Source organism: Bos indicus, chromosome 24, assembly GCF_029378745.1.
Source record: "Bos indicus isolate NIAB-ARS_2022 breed Sahiwal x Tharparkar chromosome 24, NIAB-ARS_B.indTharparkar_mat_pri_1.0, whole genome shotgun sequence".
NCBI classification, from domain to species: Eukaryota; Metazoa; Chordata; class Mammalia; order Artiodactyla; family Bovidae; genus Bos; species Bos indicus.
This window is the reverse complement of record NC_091783.1, coordinates 43,470,088-43,497,002: the sequence shown is the minus strand read 5'-3', so window position 1 is coordinate 43,497,002 and position 26,915 is coordinate 43,470,088. Positions and strand designations below refer to the sequence as shown.

At 41.7% G+C, this 26,915-nt stretch overlaps 1 protein-coding gene across 6 annotated transcripts in view; it reads left to right on the top strand.

The window, feature by feature from the left end:
* Positions 1–26,915, top strand: part of PTPN2 (protein tyrosine phosphatase non-receptor type 2) — an 86,360-nt gene that overhangs the window by 19,862 nt on the left and 39,583 nt on the right. For all 6 annotated transcript variants that reach the window (XM_070778976.1, XM_019986808.2, XM_019986809.2 and 3 more), the window contains exons 2-5: positions 743–833; positions 14,174–14,274; positions 19,454–19,552; positions 25,109–25,246. In XM_070778976.1, the coding sequence (XP_070635077.1) occupies positions 743–833; positions 14,174–14,274; positions 19,454–19,552; positions 25,109–25,246 (429 nt within the window). The remainder of the gene's footprint in view (positions 1–742; positions 834–14,173; positions 14,275–19,453; positions 19,553–25,108; positions 25,247–26,915) is intronic.

The window sequence follows — 26,915 nt, the reverse complement described above, 5'->3', positions numbered from 1 at the left end:
GAAGCCCAAATTGTTCTTTGCTGTTAATGTGTACTCCTTTTCTGGGAGGGGATATGCTTCTATTTTTACCTGACTTCTTAGGGTAATGTTCCACGTGGGGAAAAAATGCTGGTCATGATAGACACGCCACGTCGCTGAGTGCCTCATGCAGGCATCGTGGCACAGAATCTTCCATTGTGGAATGCTGAGAACCGGAAGGGTCCTGAAATGAGCATTTGTGGCTCTAAAATAAGATTTGAGAATATTTCTGGAGCTCAAAATAAAGTAACAGTTATATGGCTTGAAGATAACAAAATAGATTACAATTTTAAGATCGACACTCTGGAGTATAGGCAGATATTATTTGGAGAGTTTAGTTGGAATTGGAGTGTGGTGTGGTGACCTGAGATTCCTTCTTTGCAGTGTAGTTGCCTGAACTGTTTAATGTGGCTGTGGGTGTGAGCACAGCAGAGCAGTGCAGTGCACGTGTGTGAGAACAGAGCCTTTTGCTTGAAGGGCTGTGTCCAGCCCTGGGGTCCCAGGCTGTCAGCTCCGTGGACCTGGTAGATCATTCAGCCCCTAGCCTGTTCCCCTGACACACACAGTGAGGGAGACAGTGTTTCCATTGGTGTGCTGAGACTTGACAGAGGCGCTGGGCATGTCCTAAGTGCTCAGTGAAAGTTATTTTATACAGGCTGGGAAACTATCTTTTTGCTATATAAAGTTTAAGAGAAATGTTAAAATATATTTTTGTTATTTTAAGGAAATTCGCAGTGAGTCCCATGACTATCCTCATAGAGTGGCCAAGTTCCCTGAAAACAGAAATCGAAACAGATACAGAGATGTGAGCCCATGTAAGTACTCATGGCGGGGTGGCGCGCGCGCGCGTGTGTGTGTGTGTGTGTGTGTGTGTTTGTGTGTGTGCTGGTTTGTTGTAGGACACAGGACATGGCAGAAAATGTTGGGGTCAAGGTTGATGAGCATGGTGGGTTTTTTTTTTTTTTTTTGTATCGACATATATACGCGCTCTTTAAAGAAAACTTTTGAGGTATGAAATTGTGGAAGGAGGGGAAATTGCCTGTAATTACCTCCTCTTTCAACACAGCCACCATTTACTCTATGTATTTGCTACCAACCTTTTTTTTTCCACTTGATTTTTGTTCTTTCAAAATAATCATAATTATATATGTATGTGTACTCATATATATCTATATACTTTTCATATTATTCTATAGCTTTTATAAGTATTTAAATATTTATTCATATAGTTTGCTTTTTCTGCCTAAAATGAAAAAGTAGTATGTGCATACTATAGAAAAGTTTTAAAACATAAAAATGTGTAAAGGGAAAACTCTCATGACTTAAAAACTTTAAGGTTTATATCCTTTTGGTATTTGTCTGTGTAAATGTGTGTCCTTTTAAATTCAGTTGGATCCTGCAGGTACAGATCAAGCTCTCCTCCCACGAGGCCACACACTCTGGTGGTTTCCTGTCCTGAGCACGATCTGTCAGTGGTTGGATTTCGATTCCGTTGTGCTCATGTGGGTACACACATACATGGTTTTGTGAACAGTTGTAATATCAGGGCTTTTAAAATGTGTTCAGGTGATTTTATTTTTGTCCTGGTTGAGGCCTCCTTCCGGAGAAGGCAATGGCACCCCACTCCAGTACTTTTGCCTGGAAAATCCCGTTAACGGAGGAGCCTGGTAGGCTGCAGTCCATAGGGTCGCTAAGAGTTGGACATGACTGAGCAACTTCACTTTCACTTTTCACTTTCATGCATTGGAGGAGGAAATGGCAACCCACTCCAATGTTCTTGCCTGGAGAATCCCAGGGACGGGGAAGCCTGGTGGGCTGCCGTCTATGGGGTTGCACAGAGTCAGACACGACTGAAGCGACTTAGCAGTAGCAGCAGGCCTCCTTCACATACTGCCTGAGGCAGCTTCACTGGCCACAGGACTCCCCGAGTTTGGTTTCAGTGGGCGAGCGTGGGCGGCGTCCTCCGAGCTGCCTGGGTGCTGGGCATGTCTGTGCCCAGGGCCTTCTCCCGGCCTCCCTGTCTGCCATCACAGCACCACTCTTCCTCCCATCTTCAGCCTCTTTCTAAGAACTCTCTTCCTTTATTTTTCACATGTGCTCCAGTGTCTTCTGATGTCATCCCCCATATCCATTGCAGCTGTGACTTAGTCCAGCTGTGTCCACAGCTACGTGGACACAGGCACGTGTGTGCCCACACATGTACATACAGTCCTGGAAGAATGCATCACACAGTCTGTCTGTCCAGCCTCATCACCCACGTATTCTTCAGCCCCTGGTTCTACCCCAGCCTCCCTACGGAAACTTTTATTCTGAAGTGCTGTTCACTCTCTGGTTTTCTCTTGCAGTGAGGGACTTTCTGCCATTGTCTTTTCTTATCCCTATGTGATTTTTGACATTGGCAGCCATGCCTTCCTTCCTCACGTCAGTCTTAATTTTGCTGTCACTCCTCTGGGTGATCACCCCTGTTCAGAGCTTCTTTCCTCAGTTGTCTTCAACTTGAGGGCTCTGTCTGTCTGCCCCTCCTGCTCCCTCTCCCATCTTGTGTGAGTTCAGTTGCCATGTTTCTGCTTATGGCCCCGGATCTTGTCTGCAGCCTGTGTCTCCTCAGATACAGACCCATTCACCCACTTCTTGTGACCTATCTCTGTCTTGCTGTCCCGTGGCCACCTCAGGCTAAGGATTCCTCCCACATCCCTCAGTCCTGGCCCTACTCCTGCTCTTTCTACCTTATACCCCATATTCGTACTGGACCACTAGCCACATACTTGCTGCAGCTGGAAACTCATACTTCTCTCCCATTCAGTTCCCATGTCTGGTTGGTGACTTGTTGTTTAGTCTCTAAGTTGTGTCCGACCCTTTGCAACCCCAGTGACTGTAGCCCTCCAGGCTCTTCTGTCCATGGGATTCTCCAGGCAAGAATACTGGAGTGGGTAGCTGTTCCCTTCTCCAGGAGATCTTCCCAACCCAGGGATTAAGCCCATGTCTCCTGCATTGCAGGCGGATTCTTTACCATCTGAGCCACCAGGGAAGACTGGGGACTCCTGCTAAATCCAGATGACAGAAGAAGTGTTTTTTAAAAGCCCTTAAGGTGGTGCTGGCAAACCTGTCCTGATTGAAAGTCATCCTATCATTTCCATACATAGACTTGTATGGTTGTTGCCTTGTTCAGAAAACCTGTACTGAAAACCAGCTCTATGCCTGCTCTGTGTGCAAGGACCGTAAGTCCACACACCCTGCCCGCTCACCGTATATGTGCGGTGTGGGGGTTCGTACCTGCTATGCTATGTGTGTTGGGAGGTGCTCAGTTCTGCTTGGGGAGTTAGGGACGGCTTTTAAGATAGTAACTTTTGTTTTTTAATAAAATAGTCTATTTTAAACCAGCATTTATTTTTCCCATCCATACAGGAAATAAAAATAGATAATACCTCATGTGGAAAAAAAGATAATACTGAGTGCAAAGCAGACAATGATGTTTGCAAATAATCGAAAAGAATTGGTTCTTTTCTTAATTCAGAGTTTTAGATCTTTCTGAATTTTGATTCACCAAGTCTGGAAATGTATTTTTAAACAAATTCCTTACACAATTGTTATGTATCCAGCTTGAAACTACATTTGGAGGTATGAATATGAGATGCATGTTCAAAGAGGGGTGTTTTGAAATAGAATTTTAAGAAGTCCACAGTCTTTATGTAATTGCTGTGACTGAAAGATGCCTCATTTGTCTCAGTTAACCATGAGGTGATTGTAGAAGAGATGAGCAGAAAGGTGGTTGACTGAGAAAATAGAGGTTGTAGTAATCACATTGAGGATTGTATTTGTACTGTCAGAGACAGCTGCCAGGTTCTGAAATCTTCCTCACTATTTGCTTTGCACATAGAAATCCCAGTTTACTGTTTGATATAAGAGGAAGTCCCAGCCTTTTGTTTTCTCTGGCCATGAAAGAATAGTTTTTTGTTTGTTGTTTTTGTGATAAAAACACATACCATAAGTTTACTCTTTTAGCAGTTTTTAGGTGTCTGTCACCCATGTTGGTGGCTGTATGCATGTTGCTGGACCACAGGTCTTGTCATCTTGTGTGGCTGAAATGCCACCCCTCCTCCAGCCCCTGGCTGTCACCATCCTGCTTCCTCTTTTCTCAGACTCTGATCACTTTAGATGCTTCACAGAAAATGAATCATACAGTGGTTCTTCTTGTGATGGGCTTACTCCTCACAGCATAATGTCCTCAAGGTTCATCCTTCAGTATTTAAAGTAACACATGGACTTCAGATTCCAGTTGTGTGGCAGGTTAGACAGTCCATGGTTTCTTACTGCTGCAAAACAAGATTCTCATTAAGCACACGTTTTAAATAAATTACTCGGTGGGGAGGAAGTAAGGAAAAGATTCAGGCTTTCTGTGCTCTCCACCTCCTACAAAAAGATCTCAAGAAATGGCATAGCTTCTCTGAATGCACAGGCCAGTGTCAGCTGTGACATTTGTATTCACCTAATAGTCTCCAGGTAAATATATAAGGCAGAAATGACTAGGATTACAGAAAGACATTGATAATTCTATGTTCACAGATTTCTTAAGGCAAAATAATAGTAAAGAAGTGGAAGGTTTAGACTGCACAGTTAAGCTTAATTTAATAAGAAAAATATAGAACCTTATGTCTAGCAATTAGAGAATTCACATTCTTCTAAGACTGCATGGAATACTTGTAATAGATGGACCATTGACTAGGCTGTAAAAGTAAATCTTGACACAGTTTAAGAATTACTGCCATACAGGCCATGTTCTTTGACCGTAATGCGATTAAATTATAGATTATTAATAAAAAGATAAAAATTCCTATAAATTTGGAGATTTATTTAAAGATTTCTAAGTGATTCATGGGTCAAGATGAAATCATAATGGAAACTTAAAAATGAACAATAGGTAAAATCTACTTAGCAAAACTTGCATAAAGCAGCAAAAACAGTACTGTAAAAAAATACTGTTTTAAATGTTTGTATTAGAACAGAAGGTTGAAAATTAAAGTGCTAACTGTCTAACGTAATTTAGAGTAAAAGTAACAGGATAAACACCAAAAAAAAAAAAAAAAAAAAAGGCAGAAAGGAAATAATACAAAAATAAAAGCAGAATGGAAATCAATGGGACCATACACAGGACCAAATAAAATCAAATGTTGGTTCCTTAATAAGACTAATCAACTAGCAAGATTGAATAAGAAAAATAACACAAATATACAAAAACCAGACAGAGGCAGATGCATATAAATAGTATTAGGAGAAAAGGGGAACAAAATACAGATGTAAAATGACTTTAAAAGCTAGACTACTGTAAACAATTATGGCAATAAATGTGATCACTTAGAAGAAGTAGAACAGACTCCTGGAAAAATAGCATTTACCATTGTAGATTAAAGGAGAAATAGAGTCTAAGGAGGCCTGTGACAGCTAAATAAGTTAAATTAATTAATAAACAATTTTGCATTGAGAATTCACTGAGACTAGCTGTTTTAACAGGCATGTCTTATAATAATGAAAGCTCTCCCAGAGAACAGAAAGAGAATACTCCCCAGTTCCTTTTGTGAGGCTGTTAGATGGGTAATTTGGATGTCCAAAGCAGAAAAGTTTAGTAAGAGGAATAAAAGTTACATGCGTACCTGTGTCATGGATGTAGATGTAAACATCCTAAAGAAAGGTTAGCAAACTGAATATGGCAATATCTATATTAGTTTTAGGAATACAAGAGTGGCTTAGCATTAGACAGTCTTTAAATGTAGTTAATCTTAGTAACAAGGTAAAAGAGAAAAAGCCATATGAATATCTTATAGATGGAGAAAGATTATTTAAAGTCCATTCTTGCTCCTGATTAAGAACAAAACATATATCAAACAGAAGGAAAGTTCTGTAACTTGAGATGACACCAACAGTCACATCACTGTGTTTTGTTAAAAAAAAAATTTAATTAATTTATTTGGCTCTGCTGAGTCTTAGTTGTGGCATGTGGGATCTAGTTCCCTGCTCAGGGATCGAACCTGGGCACCCTTCATGGGGAGCTCAGAGTCAGCCTCTAGACCACAGGGGAGGCCCCACGTCACTGTTAACGATAACATGTTACAAACATTTTCTAAAACTTGAGGACAAAACAAGGGTGTCCACGAACACTACTTCCACTTCATATTGTCCTTTGGTGGGGGGCGGGGAACAGAGCAGACCCCAGAGGCCAGGTACCACCCCCCCAACACACCTCCCTGACAACTGTTTCATCTGACCATACTGTTCCAGTCGCCTCTACTAAAAGGTCCTGGAGCTTTCTGAGCTCTTGTTTTGCTGAGTTACTTCACTCCTCAAGTCAGTTATAGTTTCACCTGCTGATATTTCAGTTCAGTTGCTCAGTCATGTCCGACTCTTTGCGACCCCATGAATCGCAGCACGCCAGGCCTCCCTGTCCATCACCATCTCCTGGAGTTCAATCAAACTCATGTCCATCGAGTTGGTGATACCATCCAGCCATCTCATCCTCTGTCGTCCCCTTCTCCTCCTGCCCTCAATCCCTCCCAGCATCAGAGTCTTTTCCAATGAGTCAGCTCTTCGCATGAGGTGGCCAAAGTACTGGAGTTTCAGCTTTAGCATCATTCCTTCCAAAGAACACCCAGGACTGATCTCCTTTAGGATGGACTGGTTGGATCTCCTTGCAGTCCAAGGGACTCTCAAGAGTCTTCCCCCCCAAAAAAAAAAGAGTCTTCTCCAACACCACAGTTCAAAAGCATCAATTCTTCGGTGCTCAGCTTTCTTCACAATCCAACTCTCACATCCATACATGACCGCTGGAAAAACCATAGCCTTGACTAGATGGACCTTTGTTGGCAAAGTAATGTCTCTGCTTTCCAATATGCTATCTAGGTTCCTTCCAAGGAATAAGCGTCTTTTAATTTCATGGCTGCAGTCACCATCTGCAGTGATTTTGGAGCCCCCAAAAATAAAGTCTGCCACTGTTTCCCCATCTATTTGCCATGAAGTGATGGGACCAGATGCCATGATCTTTGTTTTCTGAATGTTGAGCTTTAAGCCAACTTTTTCACTCTCCTCTTTCACTTTTATCAAGAGGCTTTTCAGTTCCTCTTCACTTTCTGCCATAAGGATGGTGTCATTTGCATATCTGAAGTTATTGATATTTCTCCCAGCAATCTTGATTCCAGCTTGTGTTTCTTCCAGTCCAGCGTTTCTCGTGATGTACTCTGCATAGAAGTTAAATAAGCAGAGTGACAATATACAGCTTTGACGTACTCCTTTTCCTATTTGGAACCAGTCTGTTGTTCCATGTCCAGTTCTAACTGTTGCTTCCTGACCTGCATATAGGTTTCTCAAGAGGCAGGTCAGGTGGTCTGGTATTCCCATCTCTTGAAGAATTTTCCACAGTTTATTGTGATCCACACAAAGGCTTTGGCATAGTAGGGAGGTTTAATAGTGATCTGGACTGGAAAAGGTCAGTTTTCATTCCAATCCCAAAGAAAGGCAATGCCAAAGAATGTTCAAGCTACTGCACAATTGCACGCAGCTCACACGCTAGCAAAGAAATGCTCAAAATTCTCCAAGCCAACCTTCAACAGTACATAAGCCATGAACTTCCAGATGTTCAAGCTGGATTTAGAAAAGGTAGAGGAACCAGAGATAAAATAGCCAACATCCGTTGGATCATCGAAAAAGCAAGAGAGTTCCAGAAAAACATCTGCTTTATTGACTACGCCAAAGCCTTTGACTTTGTGGATCACAACAAACCCTGGAAAATTCTTAAAGAGATGTGAATACCTGACCACCTTACCTGCCTCCTGAGAAATCTGTATGCAGGTCAAGAAGCAATAGTTAGAACTAGAAATAGAACAACTGATCGGTTCCAAATTGGGAAAGGGTTACATCAAGGCTGTATATTGTCACCCTGCTTATTTAACTTCTGTGCAAAGTACATCATGTGAAATGCTGGGCTAGATGAAGCACAAATTGGAATCGTGATTGCAGAGAGAAATATCAATAATCTCAGATGCGCAGATGCTTTCATAGCAGAAAGCAAAGAAGAACTAAAGAGCCTCTTGATGAAAGTGAAAGAGGAGAGTGAAAAAGCTGGCTTAAAACTCAGAATTCAGAAAACTAAAATCATGGCATCTGGTACCTTCATGGGAAATAGATGGGGAAACAGTGGGAACAGTGACAGACTTTATTTTCTTGGGCTCCAAAATCACTGCAGATGGTAACTGCAGCCATGAAATTAAAAGACGCTTGCTCCTTGGAAGAAAAGCTCTGACCAACCTAGACAGCATAATAAAAAGCAGAGACATTACTTTGCCAACAAAGATCTGTCTAGTCAAAGCTATGGTTTTTCCAGTAGTCATGTGTGGATGTGAGAGTTGGACCATAAAGAAAGCTGAGTGCCAAAGAATTGATGCTTTTGAACTGTGGTGTTGGAGAAGACTCTTGAGAGTCCCTTGGACTGCAAGGAGATCAAACAAGTTCATCCTAAAGGAAATCAATCCTGAATATTCCTTGAAGGACTGATGCTTAAGCTGAAACTCCAATACTTTGGCCACCTGATGAGAAGAACTCACTCACTGGAAAAGACCCTGATGCTGGGAAAGATTGAAGGCAAGAGGAGAAGGGGATAACAGAGGATGTGATGGTTGAATGGGATCACCAACTCAATGGACATGAGTTTGAGCAAGCTCCAGGAATTGGTGATGGACAGCCAAGTACTGCAGTCCATGGGATCATGAAGAATCAGACACGACTGAGCAACTGAACTGAATTAGTGATCTGTCATTCTAAAAAGATTCCACCACAACTTAGCAATTTGAATATGAACATTTTGTGGAGTTTATTGTATAAACAATGCTTGAGCACTTGGTAGCCTAGATTGTTGGATACTGTGCCTGGTAGTTGCTTTAAGAAGAGGGAAGTAGATTTCCCATTTTGTGATAGTTGGATTCAGGAGTTGAGGCTAATGAATCAGTTCAGGATTTCTTAACTCTGAACCTGAGTTGCAGGGGCTCCTCTTCCCTTTGTTCTTGGGGCTGGTGGCACAGTCTGTTGTGTCCCCGGACCGAAGGCCCGTACCTGTTGTAGTCTTCAGTCTCTGTGCTTGGCGTACTCTCAACCCAAATATTCATGTGACTGACCCCCTCCAAGTCTCTGCTGAAGTGTCAGTGCATGGCGAGGCCCACTTTGACCACCCTGTTCAGAATCCCAGTGCCCCCCTCCACCCCCCCAACGCAGCTCCCTTTTATGGGGCTCTTTCTCCCAGGGACTCTTTTTCCCAGAGGATTTATTGCTGTGTGACAGGTAACTTACTTGATTGTCTTGCTCATTGCCATCCCCTTTCTGAGCAGGTGAGCTCTGGGGACTATGGATGGGCTCCAGGGGCTGGGGCATGCATACTTGGTCTGAGAGGTTTGCCGGGTGCTCTTGGGTTTGTGGGTGGAAAGGGAAGAAGTCCGTTCCCCCGCTCTCTTTCCCTTTCAACTTTTAGGCTCTTTCTCTGAGGAGAAGTACGAGTTTGAAGGAAGTGGTGAGCTGCTCATGACTGTGCCAGACCCCTGTGTGGTGTTGGATGGGGAAGGTGTCCATGATCGAGCTGCATTGGGAATCTCACCCATTTTGTGAGGACACCTCCCAAGTCCTGTTTCCATCCCAGAGACTCTGGGGGTGGATTCAAGAGCCCTTTTCAGTTTGGGGGTGTGTGGAGGCAGAATGTTCAGTTAACACTGTTCTGTCAAGTTTAGGAACTTGAAGTCACGGCGGATGGAGAGATGGACACGTGTGAGCAGCTGGCCTCTGGTTGGAGGCTGTGGAACATGTAATGTCTCTGTCCTGGTTGTCTGGCTTCCAGCATATGTGTTGAGGGGTGTGGAAGGTGGTCAGTATAGAGAGCAGATTGTCTGGTGAAGGGATGCACGTGGGGACCTTCCACGAGAGGAGAAGTCCTGGGCCAGGTGTTCAGAAGGGTGACTGTGTGTGTGTGCGTGAGGTGGAGGCAGGGAGCAGGGTGGGAGACAGCGCAGGGTTAGGGGGCTCAAGGGCACCTCTGGGCCTCTGCTCCTGCTTCTCTAGGGTGCAGTGGAGACTGAAATGCTCACATCTCAGCTTGGAGGCTAGGGTGGAGGAAGTGAGCTGTTCAGGTGTATCCTGTGGGTCCTGCCCAGACTGTGGTTGGTTATATTGTCAGAGAAGGAACCATTCAGCCAGCAGGGTTTTTTTTTCAGAGGGGGCAGAGGAAACAACTGCTTTTGGTTCACTGCTTGATTCATGAGGGAAAGTTCATATTACTTGTCCTCGAAAATTCTCCTTGTGGGCTTCCCTGGTAGCTCAGCTAGTAAAGAATCCACCTGCAGTGCAGGAGACCTCAGTTCGATTCCTGGGTCGGGGAATTCCCCTGGCAAAGGGATAGGCTACCCACTCCAGTATTCTTGGGCTTCCCTGGTGGCTCAGATAGTAAAGAATCCACCTGCAATGTGGGAGACCTGGGTTTGATCCCTGGGTTGGGAAGATCCCCTAGAAGAGGGCATGGCAACCCACTCCAGCATTCTTGCCTGGAATGGGGTCTTGAAGAGTGGGACATGACTGAGCGACTAAGCACACAGCACACAGCATTCTCCTTGTAGGGTTGAAGGGAGCTGACGCAGTCAGATGCTTGCCTCATTTGCAGGGAATTACCATGCAGTATGGAAATCAGTATTGGAAACGTAGGCCCCCACCCTATGCCTGGTTGAAAATGGAGCCTGACTTGCGGGGAGATTGGTCTTCTGCCCAATTTCTGTTAATTATTCCTGATGTCTGCCTCAGCATAAATGTGAGCCCTTCCTGCTTGACCTGAAAGACTTTCCAGAAGGAGATGTCTTTACAATAATGAAAAAGGGTGAAACTGTGGGTGGGGAGGTGGGTGGGGTGGGAGAAAGAGCTCATTGTGGCAGTATTGAAAGAGGAAGCTGATCTGTGTTGTCAGCTCAGGCAGCTCGAGCCAGTCATTTCTTGACAGATGGAACCATTTCTCAGAAAACAGACTGTGAGGTGGGAGGCCTGGGGACTCTTCATCGGAAGTTTGCCTAATCTAACTTGAGGGCCGTGGTTCTGTGGGGCGTGCGTTTCTTTGTCCCCCACGATGATGCCACTGTGCAGGAAAGCATGTGTTCTTGGTCGTCCTGCTGCTGGTGGTGTTAGATGTTGAGAAATCAGATTTCCTGTGCAGTGTGGTTTGGTTGCTTTTGTGGCCTCTCATGCAGTTTGAATCATGTTCATTTTCTCCCTTTGCTGGATCCTGTAGGTGACTGGGGAGAGGGAGTAACACTCTAAGTACACTTAGAATGAGGAGGAGGTGCTGTGGGCTTGCTCCTTGCTGATGCCCCGAAGCTATGTGTCTCTATTGTTTTGGATGTTTAGTTTTTGTTTGCTTGTTTTTAATGTATATTTGGCTGCACCGGCTCTTAGTTTCAGCCTGCAGGATCTAATTACCCAACCAGGGTCGAAACTGGTTCAAACCCTGCTTAGGGAGTGTGGAGTCTTAGCTGCTGGACCCCCAGGAAGTCCGTGGACTCTGGCTTTTGATAGTCTCATCTCAGAGGTCCCTAGGTAGAATCAGCTTCTATGGGAGAGGAGAGAGCAGGTCACTTCCCGGGTTTTTTCCTGAAAAGTCAGAGGTTGGTTTGGAGTGAACTCTTCACAGATTTGGGGCTGACCAGACTTGATGGGCAGGGAGAGGAGACATTGATCTCGGGCAGGGGACCTGTGTCACCCTCAAAGGTATTTCAGACCACATGGTGACTGAGTCTTCAGGGAAGAAGAGGCTTTGTCTTTGTTACCATTGCTAGAGAATATATAAATCATAGAGTCACAATTCCTCATAAAAAGGCTTTGAAGTTTCACTTCCTGAAATGTGTATACTTACTTTGTAGACAGTGTTAATTTAACACAAAAAACTCATGTTTTTTTCTCTGCACAGATTCTCTTCTGAATCAAAAAGTTACATGAGTTTAATTTTTTATTAAAAAATCTTTTTTAGTGGAACAGAAGAATTAAAATGATATAAGTATAGGGTTTTTTTTTTTTTTAATTAGTCCTGAGGCAAAAACATAGGTTCAAAAACTTGTAGCCAGTTCTAAATGGCTAGAGTTTGCCAAGGATTTCCTTCCTTTCCGGGGTGCCGTTTCTATAGTGACCTGCTGCTCCCCACCATTTAGAACCGGGGTTCTGGGGACCCCATCTGTGCTTCTTGGGGTATGTGACTCTTGTATTTAATGACCTGGAGTGACACCAGGTGTAGAGTAATACAGGAGGGAAAATAACAGTGAATCCAGTGCAGAGTCCAGAAGGCAGGGGTCAGATGTCCTGAAAACCCCCCTGAAGTCTTTCTCTTGGCTTATGGAAGGGTCTGGATGACCTGCTGGAACTCCCTTTGAGGGGAGACTTGGCGTTTATGGATTCTTGCTTCTTTTGCAAATTGCTTCTTCACTTGTGGAATAGATAAGATTAGTCTCTGTTTGTGTTCTTATGGAGATTACAACATGAGGAAACACATTCCTTTGGGATTATATTTTAGGGGAATTTGAATTTTAGGGATGCATTGTTCTTCTGATTGGTGTTATCTGGGAGGCATATGGACTTTATTTTGTTAATTATATAGCTGAACTTTTTGCTGTCTCACATAACCATTAAAGAGTGATCAAACTTAAAAAAAAGAAGTGACTGTTTAAAAAAAAAAGTGACTGTTGACATCATCTTTCCGAGAACACTAGTATAAGTGATTTACTATAACAAGATCTTTGCTTTTCCTGTTGGCCAATGACGTGTAATATTTACGGAGGTCTTGGGTTCAATCCAGCAGAAACATTTCATATAAATTATGTGCGAAACTAAAACTGTTTAACATTTTCTTTCATATGGAGATAATATGAACAACTCTTTCAGTTTAAGAGTGGGGAAGAGAATGGTTATTTGGTATTTCCTTGAGGGGCACAGTTTATACCAGAAGGTATTCTCCAGCTAGACATCAAAGATGCATGTAGGTTGTAATTCAGTCCTGTGATTCTGCCAGGTGTGTATTTAATATTCCAAGTGAATGCTAATCCTGTTGTTACATGCATTCTTCCTCTCTTAGCATCTTCCCTCCTACCATAGTGATAGAAGGTAAAGTTCTGTGCTCCATCTGTTTACATTAGCACAAATTCTAAATCTGTGATATCTTCACGTTTAAAAACTAAAAGTATTTGACACAGCCCAAGTAATGAAGGACTTTTACGTGTCTGTTACAGAGTTGGCATATTCCAAATGTGTTAAATATAGCTTAGCACTTAATCTAATTAGTTCAGTTCGGTTCAGTCGCTCAGTCATGTCCGATTCTTTGTGACCCCATGGACTGCAGCACTTCCCTGTTCATCACCAACTCCCGGAGCTTGCTCAAACTCATGTCCATCGAGTCAGTGATGCCGTCCAACTATCTCATCCTCTGTCATCCCCTTCTGCCTTCAATCTTTCCCAGCATCAGTGTCTTTTCCTATGAGTCAGTTCTTCACATCAGGTGGCCAAAGTATTGGAGTTTCAGCTTCAGCATTAGTCCTTCCGCTGAATATTCAGGACTGATTTCCTTTAGGGTTGACTGGTTGGATCTCCTTGCAGTCCAAGGGACTCTCAAGAGTCTTCTCCAACACCACAGTTCAAAAGCATAAAAATTATTAAAATATAGCTGAATGCAGATCTGTTGAGGCAGGAAGAAAATGAAATGTAGTTTTATGGTGGGATCTGTCCGGTCTTATTTTTTGGAGGCCGTTGATTTTTGTAGGAAAACTTGTTAGTTCTTAAGCACCAGGAGTCTTAACCATCCTTTTTCTTTTGGGAAGATCGGTACTTTATTCCTTTTACTGTGTTTTACTCTTTCATCAGTTTTTCTACTTAAACAGCAGCTAATCTACCACCAACAGCAGCACTTCCTTCTAACACACAGTAACAAAAGGATTTCATCTTTGCACTTTTTAAAAAAAGGAATAATTTGGGATTTAACTCAGTTGTGATGCTAATTTATTTTTCTTTGTTTTTTCTGTCATTTTATAAATACCCAGAAAATTAATATTCAAATAAAAAAGAAATGCAAGTTTGAAATGACGATATGGTTTATCATTTTCTGTTTCAGATGATCACAGTCGTGTTAAGCTGCAGAATGCTGAAAATGATTATATTAATGCCAGCTTAGTTGACATAGAGGAGGCACAGAGGAGCTACATCTTAACCCAGGCAAGTGGGGTGACATGGAGTGGAGGCCTGACTGCCATTCCTGGGGTCTGCTTTAGGATGGAGCAGAAAGTGTGTCCTGACTTCTTTTGGTGATGAAATGGCTGTTTCAGGTTTTTCTATTGTCTTGTAATGAATGGTAACATAATATTTTACAGCTGTGTATATTTAAGATAAAAGCAATTGTTACTGTTACACATTCTCTGCAGGAAAGTTGTTCATGAGGTTTGGCCAGCTGGTTCTTTTCTGGCCAGCTGTCCTCCTTGCTGTAAGTTTGGTACAAAGTCTCGGTTGGTGGATACTTTGTTCCTTCTGCTTCTCTTCACTTGAATCAGGACCAGAGGCGCGAAAACTCTTCTCTTCCCTGGCCTGGTGTGTATTTTCAGTATGGACAAGTCTTGGGTGTTAGGTGAGGGTGTGAGCAGGGTGCCTGGACCACTGATGGGGTGGCCTGAGAGCCCACTGGCCTCTTGAGCCTCCTCCCTTCTCAACACACCGGCCGCACCCGTGCTCCATTGGCACTGTTCTTTCACTCTGAGATAGCAGAAATGATTTGGGTTTATCCACACCAGCTATCCTTTGTTTATCAGATTACAGATTTAATTAACAGTGCTGCCATTTCCCAGCTAGTGATTTTTAATTATTCCAAAGATAAACTGTATTATTAAGTATCTTGTTATAACCTATAAAGGAAAATAATCTGAAAAAAATATATATATATGTAACTGAATCACTTTGTTGTATACCTGTAACTAACACAGTATTGTAAATCAACTATAATTAAATTGAAAAAAAGATAAACTGTATATTTGTAATGTTTGAGATTTTTAAAGAACCCATTTCAGATTAGAATAACCTGTTACTGAAAGTGAAAACTGTTGAAAATGGTAAGATGTTCAGATGAATGTACCTATCAACTGTTAGGCTATCTGTAATTCACAGAAAACAAAAATTCATTACTCTTTTTTACTTGGCATAAAGCAGCTCCTGTAAGTCAAAAACAAAAAGAAAATCTATGAAAAAAACTGGCAAGGAACATAAATTCACAGTTTACAGCAGGGAAGTAAAGGTAGACAATATATATGGAAAAGATGCTCAATTTTTCTAAATTTAAACCAGGAATCAGTTACCACTTCTCACCTGTCAGAACCACAGATTTAAAAGTTTATAGTACTTAGAGGTCTAATATGTAAAGACATGAAGGTAAATGTGAGAGTATTTGTTATAGCTTAATGGCACAGGACCAAAAATAGTAGGACAGAAACAGTCTGTAAGGAGCTGGCTAAATAAATTATACACATGCTATTAGTACCGATTGTTTCTGGGAATTAGGAAAAAATACAGAATTCACTTTGCCATTTTCTGTTATATTTGAAGTTTTTCTTATGTGCATTCATGATGTTTTTAATAGTCATTTTTAGAGTTGAAAATTTCACTTTCTGTTTTTAAAAGCCATGTTAAAAATAGAAAAGAATAATTACCCTAGATTCCTTAGCACACCCTTTCTTATTCTCTTTTTTCAGTCTTGTTTGTCCTTTCCTCTTTGTCATCTTAGTCTCTAAAAATGTAATTGTTTCTCAAGATTCTGATTCAGGTTTCACCCCCACCTAGTCTGTACTCACCACTTCAACTCTCTGGAACCATATTTTGAACCTTTGTTTCTTAAGAAAAAGGCTGGACTCTGGACTCATGGTGTCTGCTTGAATCCTGTTCGTTCATCCAGCAAAGCTTTGAATGCCTGCCTTGTGGTGGCATTGTGTGAATGAAACAGCCATTCATAAAACTGCTAGTATGAACTTCACATCCTAGAGGGAAGTAAAATTAACAACAGCTAGCAATCTTTTATTTATTTTTTACTAAACTACAGTTGACTTACCATACTGTGTTAGATACTAGTGTGCAGCAAAGTGATTCAGTTATACATGTATACACGCATACATATATATATATTCTTTTTCAGATTCTTTTCCATGGTAGGTCATTATAAGATGTTGAATATAGTTCCCTGAGCTACACGGTAAATTCTTGTTGTTTACTTTATATATGGTAGTGTGTATCTGTTAATCCCAAACTCCTAACTTATCCCTCCTCCCATTCCCCTTTGGTAACCAAAAGTATGCTTACGTTCTATGTCTGCGAGTCTGTTTCTGTTTTGTGAATAAATTCTTTTGTATCATAGTCTAGAATCCACATATACGTGATATCATATATTTGTCTTTGAATTACTTAGACTGATAATCTCTAGGTCCATCCACATTGCTGCAAATGGCATTATTTCATTATTTGTTTATGGCTGACCAATATTCCAATGTATATATGTACCACAGATCTTCTTTATATATGTGTACCACACATCTTCTTTAATCATTCCTCTGTGGATGAACACTTAGATGGCTTCCATGTCTTGACTGTTGTAAATAGTAACAGGTTGCAGTTTTTAACATTTTTCTATATTTTATATAACTTAAGCCTCAGGATAACCCTTTGTGGTAAATACTCTTATTATCCTTATGTTAACATGAGGAGTCATCTAAAGAGACAAGGAACATCAGATAACTTTACAAAGGTCATACAACAAGTAGGGTGAGGCCTCATGGTCTCCATAGGCTGCATGGTTCTGCTTTTAATTATTCAGATCTGCTGCCCTGAAATTGTGATATGCCCTTGGATTCATTCCTCAGTTCCCCAAGGTGTAGCGTCATCCCGTAGCACTGTGCGGTTTGCTTCCAGGACCCTCTGCAATGCCAAAGCCCCCAGGTGCTCAGGTCCCATCATTGTCCCTTCTGTCCTGGCCCCACATACACAGATTCATTGAGTCACAATCATGTATTAAGTTTGCTGTCTGAGGTTGTTGATCCTGTGGATGCATAACCATGGCTAAAAGGACTGACTGTGTATTTATTGAAAAATCTGTCTGTATCTGGACCCCTGTAGTTCAAACCCCTGTTGTTCAGGAGTCAAGTGTGTATGTTATCAATATGTATCTCTGTGATCTGTAGAATAGTGCTAATAAAAACTCATGTAGTTCCAAGTAATACGGTGAGTACTCCATGGAGTGTTCATTGCGGCATTGTTACTGCTTTTTATTATAGTAGTAATGATAGTAATTACTAGAGAATCACATGGACAGAGGAGCCTGGTGGGCTGCAGTCCACAGGGTCGCAAAGAGTCAGTCAGACACGACTGAGCGACTTCACTTTCTTTCACTTTCTTTCAATGATAGTAATAATCCTTTTATAAAACATTGTAAATCCCTTCATGAAAAAGAAAATACCCAACTAATACCCTAGGTTAAATCTCCTGTCCATTTGGGCTTTCCTTTGTGTCCTGACCCAGGCCCTCTGCCCTCATTCTAGTGGACTCACTGTCTTCAGCTTTGGATTATTTCCCGAGTCCCCCCTACCCCCTGTCCCAGAGCTTCCAGCATCTACCCACAGGACCACTTGATGTCACAAATTCTTCCTTTTCTGTGTCAAACTCTTTTTTTTCTTTTCCTTCTTTCTTTTACACTAAGCTAGCCCCTGTCCTATTTTTGTCATCTGGGTTAAAGCTGTCCTTATCTGTCGAATTCTCTCCTGTTTTCTGCTGCCCTGCCCTTCTCTGGAGCTCTCTTTCATCTACACCAATGTAGTAGCTTTTCAACTTACTTCTTTGCCACCAGTCCCTCATTTCTAGTCCATCTTTAACAATTCCTCTAGAGAAATTTTTGCGATATACCAATCTGGTCATATTCCTTCATTCTGTAAAGAAAAGATCATTGACTGTTTCCTGGGGTCGAGCACCTCTCACTTGGCAGGTGTGGTTTCCTGTGGGTTCTCTGTGTCACCTTCTTTCCCAGGAGTGCCCTGACACTGGGAATGGACCTGATCCCTCCCCTCTCCCCTCCATGTGTCAGCACCTCCTCGTTTTTAAGGCTCTGCGCTGGTACCCTTCCTGCTCCTGCATACCCAGGCTCAGCCCTCGCTCTGGTGGGGCTGGGTGTGTTTCCGTTCTTCACCTCCGATGTAAGCTGTGACAGCTGGGACTGCTTTTGCCTTTGTCCCTAGTATCTTGGGACAGAGAACATGCACAGAAAATATTTCAAAGGACAGCAAAAACCAGAGACACTAAATGTTTATTGAAACTGCAGTTATTCTGCTTGTCTTTTGTTGCTTATAATTTTTGTCATCCTTTTTTCTGAGTTTTATGAAAATTAAAAATGTATACCTGCTGATGCCTTGGTATAGATCTCCATTTTGTAGAAGATAATAGGTTGTATTGCTGGTAAGTGGAAGAGCTGAGAACCCTTCTTTCCCTTTTAGAACCACTGTAGAATGTGTGTGTGTGTGTGTGTGTGTGTGTGTGTGTACACACTAAGCAGTGACTTCATTAGAGACCTGATCCATCCATTTTTTTAGATGAAAGAGAAGGCATTCATTTTACTGGGGGTCTTCTCATGGCTGTTTTTATCTTTGCACTGTGTGGTTTTGGAAGTAGCTCAAACTTTGAAAAATATGTACTCAGTAAGGGGAACGGCTCCTCAAACCTGAGGGTGCAGCTCTTCAGGGTTCTTGGTCCCTTCTAACATTGGTATAACTGAGAGCATGGAGTTTATTAGCTCAGGTAATATTTCCAGAACATCCACTACAGAGCTGGGATACAATGGCCCTGAAGCTGCTTTTAGTGTAGCACCACTTGAATGGCCTTGTCTTCTGGGTGGAGCTGAAGCTCCAGGCAGACCCAGCCCCCGGCATCCCACAGGTGACTGCTTGTTGAGTTACTCAAGGAACAGTCAAACCTGTTAACCTGCACCCACTGCAGCCACCTGAGGATTGCAGTGCCCTCAAAGGGTGACAGTGGTGACTGGTCGGGAGTGCTGCCCCAAGCCCACACCCCTTGGGACAAAATCTTCTCTTGGCCTTTTTTCCTGCCCAAGCCTTATTCTCCATCCCTCAATTCAGAGAGCTACCTGATAGCCTGGGAATTTTTCTTTTCTGCCTAAGTAAATAAAAGTCAGTTTTGATCGTTGATAATCAGTAATCCAACTAACAGAGACCTGTTTTTAGTTCAGGTGGGTTTAGAGTCTGGATTGATATTCTGTGACCCGATCTCCTGTTCTCAGATGCGAAGCTTCCTGGAAGGCATGTCCTTGGAGCGTCAGTCCCCTCCTCCTCTCACCTGCTGTTTTTTCTCTGTCTTACAGGGTCCACTTCCTAATACAGGTTGTCATTTCTGGCTCATGGTTTGGCAGCAAAAGACCAAAGCAGTTGTCATGCTAAACCGAATTGTGGAGAAAGACTCGGTGAGTAATACTTGGTATTTACAACTTACTGTACAGTCTGTGATTGTTAACCTACAAATATTTTCTTACTTCTTTTGGGATAGTCATTCATTAGTTTTGGCCTTTAATTACTAAAAACTAAAGTCAGGGTGATTCTGACTGGAACTAACCTATCATTTTCCTTTATTACCTTAAATATTTAAATAACAACTGTGGACCACTGCCCTCCAAACATAAGTATAATGGAGTGAGTACTGGCCAGTTGTGGTACTTAGATCTTTGGAATTCGTAGGCTTTATCAGAATCTTTATTATTAACAGAATCCTGGAAATTTTATGAAGAATTGAAGTGACAGGTTTCTAAAACCTTTATAAACTACCACTGGCTCTTATGTCAGGATGTAGTGAGTATTGATACGTATAGATTTATTGACGTTTGAGGTGCAGTTTAAAATCCAATGCTAATTAGTGGTGTGATGGTGGTTAAGTCTTCAGCTTCTGTGGCTTGAGGGTCCTCTTCTGTCAAACATGAAAATTAGAAAGTGTTATCTGTCAGATCTCTTCCAGCCCTGAGGTCTAGGCTTTTCTGCTCCTTCAGATCCCGAATTCTTGCTTTTTTCCTGAGTTAATAGCTGCTGGTTTTCAGCGGCAGTGAAGGTGCTTCTAGTCTGTTCCAGTCTGCAGTGTTGTTGCCACACCATGGTATCCTGCAGTGTCAACATAGTCTCTGCAGTGGTTTTCGTGCTTGCACGGTGACCCACAGACCCAAGTGATTCGGGTGCTGTTGTTGGGACATTTGAGCATCGTTGTCAGCTGGAGGATTATGGGTTTCATCTCATTCTACAGAATAAATACTGTAATAAAAAGAGGAGCTTGCCACCAGCAATCAGAAATCACCTTCATCTAGATGTTCAATAAAAGTCAAGTTTGATAGTTGAGGTTGCCTCGTGTGTGGTGATACCCTGTTTGTCAGCATAATGATGTCAGCAGCTGCTGCTGGTCAGTGTTTAGTTCCTTAATTAATTAGGATTATAGTGATATTCCAGCTTTATTGTTTCTTCTTGAGTTTTGGTTGAAATGCTTCTATTAAAAAAAAAAAAAGGCTCCCACTCTAGTTACCTACCACCTTGATGTAGGAAAAGCATTTTTCAAAAGAAGTTGATTCCCACGTATCCTCAATATGTCACCACTTAGGTTTTCTTGGTGTGGGGGTGGGAGGAGATCAATGCTGTGAAGTCATGACTTTATTAAACACCTTGATTCAGTTCACTCCATGGCAGTTATTATCCTTGTTGTTTAGTCATGAAAGTTGTGTCCAACTGTTTTGCGACCCCGTGTGCTGTAGCCTGCCAGGCTCCTCTGTCCATGGGATTTCCCAGGTGAGAATACTGGACTGAGTTGCCATGCCTTCCTCAGGGGAACTTGAGGAATCTATGCAGGGATCTAATTGGCGCCTCCTACTTGGCAGACGGATTCCTTACCACTGACCCACCTTGGAAGCCCATTGTTATTCTTACTTGTAGTCAAATTGTCCCTTCATTGGCCAGAGGAGGCTTTTTGGGTTGGGCCCTGAGTTCTTTTAACAAAAACCAAAGAGTCTTACTAGCTCCTTTGATGTCTGGAAGGACTCCCTGTTGCAGGCTTATCTTGTGCTTTCCTGTGCGAATCAGCTGTTTATTTAAGAAGCCTTGGTTTCTTTTGGTGAGCAGTGGTATTTCAAGATCATAGCAAAAATAGTAATCTTTGTTCTTATGGGTTGGTCTTTTCAGTGAACAGTTAAGGAAAATTATGTTTGTATGTTAAGATAACACTAGTGTTCATACTGATACTGATGCTTCTTCCTCTTTTTTTTTTTTTTTTGTACTGATACTCTGATATTTGATACTGATATTAAAATTTAGGACTGTAGGGTTGATTCACCATGAATTCTGGTTCTCAGAGATACTAGTGATGTTGAATGTCTTATGCTCATTTACTCTGTCCCATATTGCACACAGAAAGTATTTGTAATAACAAAATCAGTCCATCACTAAAATAACTACTGAAAACAGTTTAAAATGTTTTCTCTCATCCTCTTTTTCTCAAGTTGTGCTTTACCTCCATCATCAGAGTTTACCGCATGTTTTAGTCTCTCTTAAGTCCCTTTTGTGTAGATATGCATCTGTCGTTGAGTCTCTGGTTGCTCTGTGTGTAGCTCACACTCAGAAGATCCTGAGGATGGGTGCCCTGGTCCCAGTTTCTTGTGTGTTGATGACAATACCTCTGCTGGCTTGATGCTGAAGAGTCTGTTTGGCAGAATATAAAATCTTTGGCTCACATTTGCTTTTTGAGCAACTTGATGGTATTACCCATTTCCTTCTGGCATGTTCCTGTCACAAAGGCACATCTTACTCTCTTTCCTTTATTAGTTACTTAGTCTTTTACCCAAAGGATTTTTTTTTCTTCAGATCCTATTGATTGTACTGAAATGTGTCTGTGCTGGTCATTCTGGGTCAGTTTGTCCAGGGACAGAGTGTGCTATTTTATTATGTGATTTCAGGCATTTTTTTCTTTCTTTTAAAGAAAAATTTTTGTTGAATTATACTTGTTGACATTTATTCTGTTCCCTTGCTTGCCTTACTGTTCTTCTCCCAGGGCCTTCTGTTACACATATGTGTTAGATTTTCATTGCCTACTGGTCTCTCTTTATTTCCTTTTTATTTTAAAAATGTCCTTTTTCTCTTAAGGCATCATCTGTCGTGTTTATTCACAGCCCTGTTCCCTTTAATCAATTAGTCTTTGTTTATGAAATGATGTGTTCTGTTACTTTTGATTCTTTTTTCTCTTCTGGCACATCATTTATGAGTTGTTATAATTTATGCTCTTTCATTTCCTATGTCATTTTGTTTTTTTAATGTCTTTTAGCAGCTTTTGAAGTATTCAGATCAGATCAGATCAGATCAGTCGCTCAGTCGTGTCCGACTCTTTGCGACCCCATGAATCGCAGCACGCCAGGCTTCCCTGTCCATCACCAACTCCCGGAGTTCACCCAGACTCACGGCCATTGAGTCAGTGATGCCATCCAGCCATCTCATCCTCTGTCGTCCCCTTCTCCTCTTGCCTCCAATCCCTCCCAACATCAGAGTCTTTTCCAATGAATCAACTCTTCGCATGAGGTGGCCAAAGTACTGGAGTTTCACCTGTAGCATCATTCCTTCCAAAGAAATCCCAGGGCTGATCTCCTTCAGAATGGACTGTTGGATCTCCTTGCAGTCCAAGGGACTCTCAAGAGTCTTCTCCAACACCACAGTTCAAAAGCATCAGTTCTTCAGTGCTCAGCCTTCTTCACAGTCCAACTTTCACATCCATACATGACCACAGGAAAAACCATAGCCTTGACTAGACCGACCTTTGTTGGCAAAGTAATGTCTCTGCTTTTGAAGATGCTATCTAGGTTGGTCAAAACTTTCCTTCCAAGGAGTAAGCGTCTTAATTTCATGGCTGCAGTCACCATCTGCAGTGATTTTGGAGCCCAGAAAAATAAAGTCTGACACTGTTTCCACTGTTTCCCCATCTATTTCCCATGAAGTGATGGGACCGGATGCCATGATCTTCGTTTTCTGAATGTTGAGCTTTAAGCCAACTTTTTCACTCTCCCCTTTCACTTTCATCAAGAGGCTTTTGAGTTCCTCTTCACTTTCAGCCATAAGGGTGGTGTCATCTGCATATCTGAGGTGATTGATATTTCTCCCGGCAATCTTGATTCCAGCTTGTGTTTCTTCCAGCCCAGCGTTTCTCATGATGTACTCTGCATATAAGTTAAATAAACAGGGTGACAATATACAGCCTTGACGTACTCCTTTTCCTATTTGGAACCAGTCTGTTGTTCCATGTCCAGTTCTAACTGTTGCTTCCTGACCTCCATACAAATTTCTCAAGAGGCAGATCAGGTGTTCTGGTATTCCCATCTCTTTCAGAATTTTCCACAGTTTATTGTGATCCACACAGTCAAAGGCTTTGGCGTAGTCAATAAAGCAGAAATAGATGCTTTTCTGAAACTCTCTTGCTTTTTCCATGATCCAGCGGATGTTGGCAATTTGATCTCTGGTTCCTCTGCCTTTTCTAAAACCAGCTTGAACATCAGGAAGTTCACGGTTCACATATTGCTGAAGCCTGGCTTGGAGAATTTTGAGCATTACTTTACTAGTGTGTGAGATGAGTGCAATTGTGTGGTAGTTTGAGCATTCTTTGGCATTGCCTTTCTTTGGGATTGGAATGAAAACTGACCTTTTCCAGTCCTGTGGCCACTGCTGAGTTTTCCAAATTTGCTGGCATATTGCATGCAGCACTTTCACAGTATTAGCTCATAGCATTCATTTGTTTTGGAAGTATTTTTCTTGATTGTTATTTGTACCTGTTTGTGATATCTAAAAGGAGAAACGACCATATTTTACAGGGATGTTTTCCTAGTGTTTTTCCCAATGAAGTGGCTCTAGTTCACCTCATCGCAGCCTGCTGGCCTCACAGTTTGGCTTTTGGGGAGATGCTTTTATTGTCACAAAATGTTAATTCCACGTCAGTAGTTCTGCCAAAATGTAACAGTTCTAGGTAAAGGGGGCTTATCTTCTGATTCTTTCCCCTGACTTTTAGTATATAAGTATGCAATGTTATTGCTAGATATATAGTATTTAGTAGCAGATTAACAGGTATTTATGGAAAATGTTGTTCAGTTGCTAAGTCATGTCCAATTCTTTGCTACCTCATAGACTGCAGCACACTGGGCTTTTCTGTCCTTCATTGTCTCCCAGAGTTTGCTCAAATTTACGCCTTTTGAGTCAGTGATGACATCCAACCATCTCATCCTCTATCACCCCCTTCTCCTGCCTTCAGTCTTTCCCAGCATCAGGGTCTTTTCTAGTAAGTCGATTCATTGCATCAGGTAGCCAAAGTATTGGAGCTTCAGCTTTGGCAACAGTTCTTCCAGTGAATATTCAGGGTTGATTTCCTTTAGAATTGACTTGGCTTCATCTCCTTGCAGTCCAAGGGACTCTCAAAAGTCTTGTCTAGCACCACAGTTCAAAAGCATCAATTCTTTGGTGCTCAGCCTTCTTTATGGTCCAACTCTCACATCCAGACATGACTACTGGAAAAGCCATAGCTTTGACTTTATGGACCTTTATTGGCGAAGTGATATCCCTGCTTTTTAATATGCTGTCTAGGTTTGTTATAGCTTATGGAAAGTACTTATAAAATAAAGCCTTTCGGTACTGTTTGAAGATACAATTCTTGCAAGAGTTTTATATTTAAAGAAACATTGAGTAAATACCAGTATGATGTTGAAATACAGGTTATCCTGCTTTAGAAATGACAACTTGATTTTCATTTTATGAACATGATATCTGTTTTTTTAAGTGTGTAAGTTATAAGAACATTTTACAAACTGCATTTATAAGATGTCAATCTTATTAAAATACATTAAACATCAAACATAGTGTGATTGTTCCTAGATTGGGGTACTTGAAAAATATATAGCTTGTGTGTGGTTTGTTTTCCTTTCCAGCTTTTTGTGGTTTCATTATGTCTATGTTCTTAACTTTAGGTTAAATGTGCACAGTACTGGCCTACAAAAGATGACCGGGAGATGCTGTTTAAGGAAACGGGCTTCAGCGTGAAGTTCCTGTCAGAGGACGTGAAGTCCTATTACACAGTCCATCTGTTGCAGTTAGGAAACACCAGGGTAAGACTGCTTGTGCCCAGACTATGGGGCTTCATGTGGTGACTTTAAGGATTATTCTTTGTTCTTAGATTTGAAGTTTGGGGCAGCCTATTCATTGCAGCAATGCCTGTAATGGTTCACAGCCATAACCATGTCCTCATAGATTTTGTTCCCATATGTGGTGGCACTCTGAGAATTCTTAAGAAATGCTGGAAACTAAGAATTGTGAAGTTCAGGTTGATATATGAGGATTCTGAGCAACTGATCAGTATTATACTTGGTTGAAGATTGAGGGAGAGGGCTTTAGAATTGGGCAGCCTGGGTTTACATCCAGTGCTGCTGCTCAGTGATCCCTGCCCAGGCCCCCCTTGTCTGTAGGGGGTGGCCGTGGTGCCTCCCTGTTCACATTTGTGACATCAAGTGAGGACATGGGTATCATGTGAGGAGATATGTGCAAAGGCACTGGTACAGAGCACGTGCCTGGGAAATGCTAGCTCTTGTTCTTGACGCTTGGAGAGAGTTGCTAATTCGAGGGGTTTGTCACATGGAAATGTGTCTTTATTGAGCTGGTGAAAATGGTGAAATAAATTTACCGTATGACCTCATCAGTGTTTGTTTGGATTTTTTCCAAAAATGTAAGACTCGTTCCTTGGTGCCTGGGTGAGAAACAGGCACGCAGTTGGTTGTGACCCTACTGTTGTTGTCTAAGCATCAACATAGTTCCCCCTCTTCCCATTCACCTCTTTGCTTTCTTTGGTTTGTATTTAGAATAACGAAAAAATATGAACTAAGAGTGATTCTGAGATACACTCAGAAACTAGAAAAACTAGAAAATATGAAAATGTTTGCCCAGAAATGGCTTCAGGGATGTATCTGGTCTATAAAGCAAGATACTGTTTTAGTTAAGTATTAAGTGAATTGAGTATTAATGTGTGATCATTAATCCAAAAGAAAAAAAAAAATTGTGGAGAAGGGAGGTATATACACTTTCTAGATGTGCCGAATTATCTTTTGTGGTTATCTCCTAAAACACCTGTCCTTTGTGACATAAGCATAGGTGTGTACTGTGTGCATCTGACTGGGTCCAGCTTCCATGAGAACATAACTCAGCTCTGAAGTCATTCAGGGAGGGGCCTTCTTTATGAATCTCCTCACTGTGTGTGTTTTGCACCAGTGATTTCATTTGTGTGTATCTTAAGCTGCACTGAAATACATCAACTGCTACTTGGTACTGGTTGTCCAGCCCTTATTCCCAGAAATAGAACTTCATTTCCATAAACTTCTCATGGTTCTGGGAATCACCTTCTCTTAGTATTTATGTATCCTAGGTACTGCATCTGCTTGTGGCATTAAAATTGATTTAGCAGGAGATTGGCATAGGTGTTTTTCTCTGTCCTGAGAATTGATTACACTTGAAATAATAAAATACATTTGTATTTTGTTTATCAGCTTGTGAAGTATTTTCACATGTATATAGTTTGACCCGTGGTCTTCCTACAATGTAGATAAACTCCTAATCCTGTTTTTCTTACTAAAAGAAAATAACCTAAAAATCTATTAGGTTAATGGATTTTTCCCATAAATAGATTACTTAGCCGAATTCCATATCTCCTAACTTCTAATGACATGGAACCAAGTTTAATTGTTGTGGAAAGAGCCTTGGTTCTAAAGTTTCTGAAGCGGAGGCCAC